The sequence below is a fragment of the Sphaeroforma arctica genome (assembly GCF_001186125.1).
Source record: "Sphaeroforma arctica JP610 unplaced genomic scaffold supercont1.1730, whole genome shotgun sequence".
Taxonomy (NCBI): Eukaryota; class Ichthyosporea; order Ichthyophonida; genus Sphaeroforma; species Sphaeroforma arctica.
Genome location: NW_014038828.1, coordinates 1 through 11,796, shown reverse-complemented (window position 1 = coordinate 11,796; position 11,796 = coordinate 1). Strand labels below are relative to the sequence as shown.

The following is an 11,796-nucleotide window of genomic DNA, read 5'->3' as shown; positions in this document are numbered from 1 at the left end:
AAGTATTACGTACGCTACGGAGTATGATTATAAACATTGATATCGTTTCCCACTAATTGCCATTATTTTCAGGCGTCAATGTAGATGTCGAGTCATTCGTACTCGATAAGGAAAAGTGTGCGCAAGCGCATCTTAGAGATGACCATCTGGCACCGATCAAGCCCATGTACGATCTATTTATGGAAGCAAGGAAGCGAGGAATCAAGGTATGGTTTCCCAGTACACAACTAGCTGCGTTGTTAGCTTGTTTTCGGTGTGTGTTTGATATGTTCTTACGTGCCTATCACCTATACCATACACAAAGGGTGTGATGAGTCCACTTTTGAAGTCCAGCAGCGCTAGTGACTTGTGACGCATAAAGGCCCTCTAAGCGCAAATCTACGTGTGTGTGCGTGTCTCTACCAAAGTATGATGCCCGAGGGCCTACCCTCATTCTTGAATCCAAGTAGCTATCATTGTACGGCAAATCCAAGCTTTTGCTATCAGATGTCAACTCTGGCGTGACATAAGAAACACCATGCACTACGCAACACGCTATTCCGTCAGTTGTATTTGTCTCCATATTGCGCACCAATCTATGGATACAAACCATACGCAGCACGTTTGCTCTCTTTCCTACCCTTTGTGCAAGTGTCTATCACTTCACCCCTCGCCAAGTCTCAATGATGCCAGACCGAACCAAGCTCATGCCGTTCTATTTATAGATTATCTACCTTGCTGTGTTTATCCCTTCAGGTTGCTGTGGCCAGTGGTGGCGGGGATAAGGATGTCATCCACACACTCAAAACCATCAACGTGTACGAGTTATGCGACGCTGTGGTCACACGAGCCGATGTCACGAAAGGCAAACCTGGTATGTTCTAGGGTTTTAGGGGTTGATCTTGGGGGTTAGACGTTTAGGGGTACAATGAGGTTTCACTTCGTTAGAGTGCTGCAGAGATATTGTACGGTTGTTGTTCGTTGAATATTTGCAACGATGTCATGTTGAAAATCAACACCGTATGCTATATTACGGTGTCTAGCCTCACCGAATCACAAGAATATTATCTGCTTACTCGAATCCTAAACACCTGGGATATATGAGGCGAAAGAGATGTTGGCCTGGATTCCCATGCCGGGCCGTGTTGTGAGCTAAGTCTCCATTCAATCCTTGCTATCATCACCATACGCCCCGTTTCTGCACACCTTTTGTGGTTCTGTATACACATACCCGGTCTGTAGCACGCCCGCACGTTCATTTGAGTTTCAAAGTCCTGAAAGTCTTGCATGTAATCATAGGAAACCAATTCAAATTTAGCGTTTTGTTTTTGTTTTGCAACTCACACCGAGGTGTGGCTGCGTGTGTGACTGCTTTGACTTGCCTATGTCAGTTCTCGCGCATAGGTACACCAGTTTCCGGTAGTGATGTGCTACCTCCATACGTATGTCAGTATACATACATCTATGGTTGTGTATATACGCACATACTAGAGTCGATCTCGTTGATTCTTTGTATCCTATGCTCCTTGTATCATTTAATTTCTATAATATCCTCGATATTAACTGTACAGACGCGGAGACCTTTAAGAATGCGGCCGATCGTAGTGCGATCGCACCCGAGAATTGCATAGCCTCCGAATACTCATATACATGCGCATACATTCGAATAGAAGGTATCAATTTCCTTGTAACTTTACCTTCTTCATACTAAAACACCAATTCTTATCATTCGTAATTTTACCCGTACAGACGCGGAGACCTTCAAGAAAGCGGCCGATCTCATGGGCATCGCACCGGAGAACTGTATAGCCTTCGAAGACGGCGAGCTGGGTCTGCAAAGCATAGAGGCGGCTCAATTCAAAGTGGCGTACGATGTTCGGTACTGGCAGGATTACCCCTTACCCGAATCTCTAAAGGCTAAGTTTGGTGGATAGGTGATGGAAGAAAACTACTTTTTAAGTGAGCGCAATTAGTCTGTCAAGTGGGTGTGGCGGTGAAGGCCAACTCCCATGCGCTGATGACCAAGTTTGGTGAATACTTCCTGGAACTTAACTAATTAGTTAGTCTGTCATCTGTCAAATAGTTATGCTGGGAATCCCTATAGGGAAACAAATTCTTGGCCAACGTAATTAGTTGTCCAGTAGTTTTAGCATTGGAGGTATACTGAATCCCTATAAGGAAACTAATTCTTGGCCAACGTAATTAGTTGTCCAGTAGTTTTAGCATTGGAGGTATACTGAATTCCTATAGGGAAACTAATTATTGGTCAATGTAGTTAGTTGTCCAGTAGTTTTAGCATTGGAGGTGTACTGTAGTGCCCAGAAATTAGCAAGGTACAGTCCTGCAAGTAATTGTAAAAGTAAAAATAAAGGTAAATCTAATTAGTCTGCGATGCAGTTGTACCACAGCGTGTGGTATCTCGCGTCTCAGTATCGCGCACTGCTGGTTACATCCACTGTCCAGACCTTCTCTAAAAAGAATACGTAGCTGCACACTCCCAAACAGTCTACTGCGCCGTAGTAGTCAACGTACAGGGCGGACCACTGCCTGTCCGATCGAATAAACCATGGGGGTTTCACTTGACAGTGCAATAAACCATGGTTTCTTTAACTTGACAGTACGTAGTTTGCAGCGCAAAGTCTACTGTGCCGTGGTAGTCAACGCACAGGGTAGGCCTTTGCCTGTACGTTCGTATAAACCATGGTATGTTTCATTTGCCAGGAAGTTTTGCATCTAACTGACAAAGGTTCGTCTTGCTGCTATTATACGGAGATTTCTTCAGAGAGAAAATCAGACTTCAGTCTCAAAGTCCTATAACCCTAGAACCCCAAACCTTAAACTTAGATTTCAGGGCCCGTATAAACGAAGAGTTGATAAAATATAGGGCAACGGTGCTATATTGAATATGTGATGCGCTACACACGGCCCCCCATTTTTATATTTTTTTAATTTTTTTTGGGATATTTGACCCAACATAGTAAACTTAATTTTCAGCTTTGAAACGCAACTGCAAATATCAAAATGAAGTTTGACCCTCGGAAAGTTGACCTCGAACTTATGAACTATCAACGTTTCTGTACGTTCATTGGTCCACAACTATTTGGAGGCAACTATTTCAGTGAACTATTTCTCGTATATACGAGCCCTCAGTCTCAGTAATGTGCAAATTTTGGGTTTGGGTCACAAACATGAGATTTGGATGGATGGGATGAATGAGACTGTCTTTGATCGCACAAATTAAGTTTTGAAACAAACAATCGGCCTGCATTTGAGCTTTACTATATCCGATTTACCGGACACATCCGACTAGCATGTGTCTGTGGCGCCCCTGAATACCTACCTATGCGATAAGGCTTTAATGATGTGTATGATGCATATCTTTACTACAGATTCATTAACGCATATAGGACTCAGCTAAACTGCTAGATTAATTATGAATTTGTTCTAATGCATATAGGACTCAGCTAAACAATTAGAGTAATTATGAATCTATTCTAACGCATATATGATTCAGCTTAGCAACTAGATTAATATGAATTTATTCTAACGCATATAGGACTCAGCTAAACAACAAGATTAATTATGAATTTATTCTAACGCATATAGGACTCAGCTAAACAACTAGATTAGTATGAATTTATTCTAACACATATAGGACTCAGCTAAACAACTAGATTAATTATGAATTTATTCTAACGCATATATGACTCAGCTTAACAACCAGATTAATTATGAATCTATTCTAACGCATATATGATTCAGCTTAACAACTAGATTAATATGAATTTATTCTAACACATATAGGACTCAGCTAAACAACAAGATTAATTATGAATCTATTCTAACGCATATATGACTCAGCTTAACAACTAGATTAATATGAATTTATTCTAACACATATAGGACTCAGCTAAACAACTAGATTAATTATGAAATTATTCCAACGCAAATATGTCTCGGCTAAACAGCTAGATTAATTATGAATTTATTCTAACGCATATATGACTCAGTTAAACAACTAGATTAATTATGATTTTATTGTAACCCTTCCACCGCTACGTATTAGTCCGTCTGCGTTTCCAATCCGATCCATGACCTCGGGACTTCCCCTCATCCGCCCGACTCAACGGACTCACCCTACTAGCATGCACCTGCGGCACCCCATCCTGCCTGCCCGTGTGGCCCTTCTCATGGCTTCTATGCGATGCTTCTATATCATGAGTACCCTTAGGCCCATCAAAGCCGTCTCCTCTGGGTCGCCCACTTTGCGTCTCTTTGGGGCCGTATTTGTCCTTGGCCGTGTGCTTCTTGCCCACCCTCCCCAGGTGCTCAGCGTTCTGAGACCTCTCCTTGCGTCCAGAGTGCGGAGAGGGATAGGCCTGGTCGGAGCTCACACACGTACCTATACGCCCCGAGCGGGTTTCCTCCTGTAGCTTGATTCGCCTAGTACCCTTTCGCGCAGATGATGGATAAGACTCTGTGCTTAGACCCACCTCCACACCCTGTTCACTGTTAGCCTCCATGTGAGGTGTAAGGACTAAGCCAGAGCCTTCCTTAGTAGGCGATAGAGTGCAACTTCTCGTACGGGCCGTCCCTGAGGTCGAGCTCCTACTCAGTTTCTGTTCGTACGGGGTTAAGCTTGCACCCAATCCGTCGACTGGCGATCCACATGTACTTCCAGATTCGTCATTACCGTCCCAATTTTCGTCAGTCGCACCAGAAATTGATACCCGTTTCACACCCTTTGTCTTGCTTGCGCTTACCCTCACGCCAGCAGGACACGTTCGCCTACCAAATTCCAAATCGGCTCCGCATCTTGTATCTCCTGATCCTGATTCTGATTTTGATCCCGATTCTTGGAGCTTGTCTTGAAGGTCTGTATTGATTCGCCCTCCGGTTTCTTCCTCATTACCTACCTCTACACTGCTATTGATATCCTTCCTCTCCACTTCAGCTGACTTGGTGGCGCTATGCCTCGTTCGCTTGGATACCGGCTCAGTGCTCTTGGGTCGGGACGAATTCGTTGCAGTGCTGGGGCTACGCCTTTGCCGTTTACTACTGCCCACACTTTCTCTCGATGTTTTAATCCCTGTATCTGGTATATGCACCCCCTCCCCCCTCGTCTCCGCAATCTCCTGGACATCCACACCCGTTCCTGCACCGTCCGTCCCGTCCCCAGAGTGCGCGTCGACCGTCCTACCTGGTCCGCTGGGCAGGCTAACCACCCCCTCCGGGCTCAATGACGTCAATGCGGGCGGCTGAGGCGAGTTCGACTGCATATTGGCCACATCATCAATAGGCACTCCCATAGGCATATCCTCGTCGTCACTTTCATCGCCATGTCCACCCCGGGGTATGTCTTCCGGGGTAGCCACAGGTTCCGGCCCACCCTGCGGCCCAGTATCACTACTAATAAGCCAAGTCTGGTGCTCAGTAGGGCCAATATTTTTCACACGACAGGGCTCCTTAACCATCCTCGAGTCCTCCTGATGGGTCTCCATATGTATTCCCGTATCGTCCTTGGTCCGCTCTACATCGCTCTGGACAACCCCCCCCTCGAGGGCTGTACCCACGCCCACGATATAGTGCGCTTCATGCGCCTTCTCAGCTCCACTATGCAGATGCTGGTACGTCTGATCCCCAGCCGGGTCAGTTATCCTGTCGTCCACACCGTACTCTAATTCCTCTCCGTCTGCCTCTGAACCACTCTCCGAGTCCTCGATAATAATCACCACCTCATCGACAGTCCTTTCCTGGGCCTTGCCCTGATACTCCCGGACACTCACCCTCTGTATCGCCCGAGCTTTGCTATTTCGCCTTCTTGTGAATGCTTTGGCCACCTTCCCGTACACCGTCGGTAACCCCACCCGTCGGAACGTGCGTATTACGGGTCTCCTTCTCAAACCCCTTTCACAGCCCGTCCGGTGGAACGCTGCACCCACATGACGGCTATGCACAACACACGCCAGCAGTCTCTCTCGCACCACAACAGCCTGACAAATACTTTCCGATACACCACCCCCATCCCGTGCATACGCATAACCTCCCCTATCATCGTCCTGCACAGCTAGCTCATCCCGGCCTGCGCGGCCTCGCTTTCTCGACGTACTGTGGTGTGTGCCACTCGCTTCCTTCGGTTGTGCTGCTGTCTGGTCTTGGATCGTGTCACGCCGTTTTCGTGCCTTGAGGTACCCCTCCGGCAACCCCGTCTTCAGCTGCAGCCCCTCAGATGGTCTCAGCGGACGTTTCCGAGTGGATTCATTGCGGTGTGTCTGAGTGGCTTCTTTCTCAGCGATGGAATATCTGGCCTTCGCATTCGCCCTCTTGGCTACAGCGTTCGTACTCTCTGACTCAGAGTGAGTACTCCGAGCTTTACTCCTCGTACTCTGGGCCTTAGTCGTCGTGCTCCGAACATTCACCTTCGTACTCTCAGCTGTTGTGCCTGCACCCGTTGCCTCAGCTCTACCACACCGCGCTGTACTCCTCAAGCTCTTGCTCTCAATACCACTACTCCTAGCCTGCGCGTTCGCACGCTTCGCCTTAGTGACGATAGCATTACTGCCCTCCCCACGCGCACACATAGCTACAGTGTCTGAGCACATCTTACCCATCTTCGCCCGTGTCCGAGTGTCTGAGCGACGTTTGGCCGACTTCACTGGACGTGCGACCCCTACCTCAGACCTTCGGCCTGACGGAACAGTCGTATCCTCATCTATACTATCCGTATCGCTTTCTATATCGCCTGTACCGCTATGCAAAGCTGGCCCGCCAGCATCCACCGTCCTCTCTATATCTCTCGTTCGCTCGGCTTTATTGTCTGCTCCAGCACGTTCTGTGGTTTGACCTTTTTTGGGTACAGACCTTACACTCGTATCAACCTGGCCTTCGTAGCCATCCAAGCCTTCCGCTTCAGAATCGGGTCCGTTTGCTGACCCAGAATCTGTCCCTGATTCGTTCTCGACTCCAATCTCAAGGATGGCAGATAAATTCATTTTGCTCCCCATTCCTGATTTGGACTGCCTGTCCGCTCTGCTCCGCCGCGACCGTGCTACCCTCGAGATCCCCGATGAATTCCCGCGCGTATCTTGATTGGCTTCTTTTTTTAGAACATCGCTGTTTGCGGAATTCCCATTGATGTGGGTATTCGGGTTCCCAGTGTTCCGGGTGTTGTCGCCCGAGAGCGTCGCGTAGGACGTGGCCGGAGGAAAACTTGGTTTATGTGTTTCTGGTACAAACTTTCGGCCGGCTCCAAAGTCCGCGGGGCTGATCCTGGGGAGATAAAACGTAGAACATCTAGAAGGTGAGCGCTAACGTTGACATGCATGTGTTGCATATTGGTAAATCATGGGAAAACTGTGATGAAGTATACGGCCAAGGCATATACTGAGATGCAGCCCATAGAAGTACACGTGCTTGTGTAGCTATATATACTGCGACTCAAGCACTGGTTTCAGGGGTTTAGGGTTGTAGGGTTTTGTGATTGTGCAGAGAAACTCCTGGATATGAACTGATTTAAAAAGACTTACGAAACTACGCCTATACACTTTGGTAAGCAACAGCCTCTGATATGACACACACCTGGACCTGCACTGATTCTAGACAGGTACATAGCGAAACTATGTCTATGTGCGTTAAAAAACGGCATGAGACACACACCTGGGTTTGTACTGTTTCCAGTATACATCGCCCTATATACTTTAGCGCAGAACTATACATATATACATTAGCAATCGTCACACTCTGACGCGACATCCGCGCGCACCGGTAGAACGGAATACGTATGAGGGGCATTAGAGTCTAGAGTTGTTATTACAAGCGCAACTATATGGGTCAATGCATACATCGACTCGGAGACCGGCACACAGAGTTCGGTACAGCCAGCATAGCCTACAGATACACGTATGTACAAATGGATATGAACATAGACACACTATATCCCTTGGGTCTCACAGTCGACTTTCTAGCGCCCTGTACACGATACTATATCAGACCAGGCCCCAATTAGGGACAACTACCAGCAGTCACATATGCCAAGTTGAGCTCACAGAGCTACCATACGAACCCGTTTCTGTGTGTCAAATATTGGCATGCAAGCATACGGGCTAGTATCTGCAGTATAGAAGGAGTTAGAGCCAATCACCCTCCTCTCGCCCAATCCAAAGTGTACTACGTATCACATACTTGTTCGTCGATGGGGCGGGCACCCGTTTGGCCGGGGCGGTTGGCAGTCGGTGTGCTTGCTTGCTGCTTTTGTTGCGCTTGCCCGTATACGGATTTATGTTCAAGCCACTTTGCGTGGCTGGAAGTGACTGTGAGGGCGAACGATAGGAACGGGCTCGGGCTTAGCACACAGGGACAGTATAGTTTACGAGCGAGATAGAAAGGTTCAACACATGGGCATAGCTTGACACGATGGGTGAGTATGGGTGGGGTGGTATAGTTGTATGTAATGGGGTGGTGTAGTTTACGAGCGAGATAGAAAGGTTCAACACATGTGCATAGCTTGGCACGATGGATGAGTATGGGTGGGGTGGTATAGTTATTTGTAATGGGGTAGTATAGTTTACGAGCGAGATGGAAAGGTTCAACACATGAGCATAGCTTGACACGATGAATACGTATGGGTGGGGTGGTATAGTAGTGTGCAATGGGGTAGTATAGTTTATGAGGTTGCTTTCATGGTTGAGTAAATTGGGATAGCTAAACACGGTGAATAAGCACGAGATGCTTTGCTGAGGAACGGTAGGACCCTTACTTAACATGGAGGAGACAACATCCATGCACACATAACAATATTTTACACACACACACACCTCCTTGTTCATCTGCATTGATGTCACGAGTGAGCTGATACGCGCAGCCGGGGCAATATCACCAAAGAGATTGGATTTGGATCCGTTCTGAGGAGTCTTGCGTCGGCCAGCTTGGCGGATGCTGCAGGGTTTGAAGCAATCGTGTTAGCGTATGCGTCGAAACATGCGTTCGTATGTTAGTGCCACTCTGGAGGGTTTGATATTATTCTATGGGTTTTTGATACCACTTTGAGGCGTGTTAGGCGTGGTGGTTTTCCTGATGCGAAACAGCAAGTTTAAACGTAAGGCTATTAGCGGGTGTCGAGAAATTAATATTTTAGTGCTATTTTGGGGTGTTTGATACTCTTGTTGTTGTTTAATAATATTTTTAGCGTGTTTGATACTACTTTGGGGTCTGTTAGACGTGAAATGTTGGTTGATGCTGGGGGTTTAGAAACAAAGATATCAGCGTGTGCGTTGATAAGACACGTATCTTGGTGCCGCTATGAGGTGTTTGTGTTTTAAGCGTAAGAACTGAGCGGATGGAACAATTTCGACTCAATCATGTTAGAATATGCGTCGATAAAACCATGTGTTCATACCATTTGGCGTGTTTGATGTGTCGCAGCCTTGCGGATGCTGCAGTTTTAGTCAGCCAAAATACTTTCGAGAGTGGGGATAACGCATAGTTTATGAGCATTTTGCACTTAATACCGGGTCTTTTCTGATATCGTCGTCCGTTTATACCTTATGAGCACATACATACGAATCTCTGACGTATATATATATATATATATATATATATATTTACTCACACACACTACCATAATATATACTATATATATAAATATATATATATACATATATCATACATACATACATACATATATATATATATATATATATATATAGGTATGTTTTTTGAAAACAAACATGGATTGCTGCGTCGCGTAAACTTTACAATCAGCTTCTGAGCGCGCAAAGAAACTGCACGTACAAAAATAAGAGTATATACAGATTATATGAAGACCTTTACACATGTATAGATTCTTACGTATACTTGCAAGTAAGGCACATCCCCTACGATGAGAGAACAGCCATGCAGAAAACAAACGTGTTGCTTCAAAAGATCTTGCTAGCAAATAAACGTACACATATACGCACACATGTACGATGTACCACACAAACGTCTACGGTAAGAATAAATCTCTTCGTAGCAATACAACATACCGTCTCCAGCATCTTGTTGGCTCTTGAGCTGATGCCGCTGATGTACGGCTTGACAGCTGTCTGTGGAATATCACACTGGGGAGTCTCCAATATAGACGCAATCACCAATGCCGACCCCTGTCGAATTACGAGTGGAAGGTGTGAGCTGCATCCTATGTACAGGTTTATATGTGCTATGTCAACCAGGTACAACCATTCGGTGTTAGATGTACAGAAACGGCTCAGCTATGTGTGCACGTGTACTTGTGTAGGATGTTAGGTAGTGAGTTGAGGGTGTGAGTTGCATCCTATGTACAGGTTTATGTATGCTATATCAACCAGGTACAACTATTCGGTGTTGGATGTACAGAAACGGCTCAGCTATGTGTGCACGTGTATGTTCGGTAGTGAGATGAGGGTGTGAGTTGCATCTTACATACAGGTTTATCTATGCTATATCAACCAGGTACAACCATTCGGTGTTGGATGTACAGAAACGGCTCAGCTACGTGTGCACATGTACTTGTGTAGGATGTTAGGTAGTGAGATTCAGACCTGGAGGTATTCACTGTACAGGCAATCACCATGGTCGAGCGAACTACCCTGCTCGCCTAACCAGTACTTTTCCAATGCAGGCTGGAGAATCTTCGATGCTCCATAAAACCATAAATACACACACACACACATAAATTCTTTTGTCGATGCTCCATGAAACCATAAATACACACACACACACATAAATTTTTGCAGGAAGAGTGTTAAACCATAAATACACGCACACATTAATTCTTGCAGGAAGAGTGTTAAAGCATAAATACACACACACATTAATTCTTGCAGGAAGAGTGATAAACCATAAATACACACACACATTAATTCTTGCAGGAAGAGTGATAAACCATAAATACACACACACATTAATTCTTGCAGGAAGAGTGTTATAATCCAGAAGACAAGCACCGGCCTGGTCGCTCGACCTGTTCTTGAACAATGCCGCCTAGAAAGCAGTCAACACGCCACGAAATGACCTACAGATATGCATGACTACATACAAAGAGAGTATAATGTGTGGCTGTCCACGTACATAAACACACTAACCTTGTCACGTGACCCGTACTTGACCAATGTAGGGGAGGAAGCTGTCAACACGCCATGAGATAATCTACATACATGCATGACTACATACAAAGAGAGTATAATCTGTCCCTGTACACGTACATAAACACACTGACCTTGTCACCTGACCCGTACTTGATCAATGTAGGGGAGGAAGCTGTCAACACGCCATGTGAATCGCCAAAGTGGTTGTGTCGCGAGTGGTTGCGCGATGATGACATAACTATGGGTGTCTGTTCTGTGACGTATGGGGTGGTCTTGATATCGCCTGCAAAGGAAACAGAGTGGTTCAGATGATGCACACGATATGCCTGGTATCTGAGCATATATATATATATATTGTGGCTAAAACACACTGATACAAGGAACATCTTCATACAAAGATCATGGTTTGATGCGTACACTTTTTATATACCGGTGTCTGCTTATTCGGACACTTACTTGTAGCGTAATATCATATTCACTTCGATTAGAGCTTACACTGTTGTAGGAAACGCACAAACTTGTTTGCCGGCACTTGATTATATTTCTTTTGAACAATATAGATGCATTCTTGATCGTATTCGATAAATATATTCAAGAACACCTTCACACAGCGGTTGAAATCGGTCGCCGCATGTGCGATGTGGTGAGTGCATACACACACACACACACAGACACACACACACATAATATATATATATATATATATATATATGTA

At 45.7% G+C, this 11,796-nt stretch overlaps 2 protein-coding genes across 3 annotated transcripts; one reads left to right on the top strand and one right to left on the bottom strand.

The window, feature by feature from the left end:
- Positions 1 to 70: 70 nt before the first annotated feature.
- On the top strand, positions 71 to 2,354 carry SARC_11511 (the record flags this gene model as incomplete). 2 transcript variants are annotated; one of them, XM_014294404.1, is made up of 4 exons in its annotated part: positions 71 to 206; positions 736 to 853; positions 1,729 to 2,137; positions 2,284 to 2,354. In XM_014294404.1, coding segments are annotated over 3 exons (439 nt in total), but the record flags the coding sequence as incomplete, so codon positions are not given. The 2 variants fall into 2 exon arrangements, with proteins under 2 accessions (XP_014149879.1, XP_014149880.1); XM_014294405.1 differs by having other exon boundaries at positions 1,729 to 2,354.
- Positions 2,355 to 3,973: 1,619 nt separating this feature from the next.
- Positions 3,974 to 7,248, bottom strand: SARC_11510 (hypothetical protein; the record flags this gene model as incomplete). Its single annotated transcript, XM_014294403.1, has 1 exon — positions 3,974 to 7,248. A coding segment is annotated over one exon (3,214 nt), but the record flags the coding sequence as incomplete, so codon positions are not given.
- Positions 7,249 to 11,796: the final 4,548 nt, after the last annotated feature.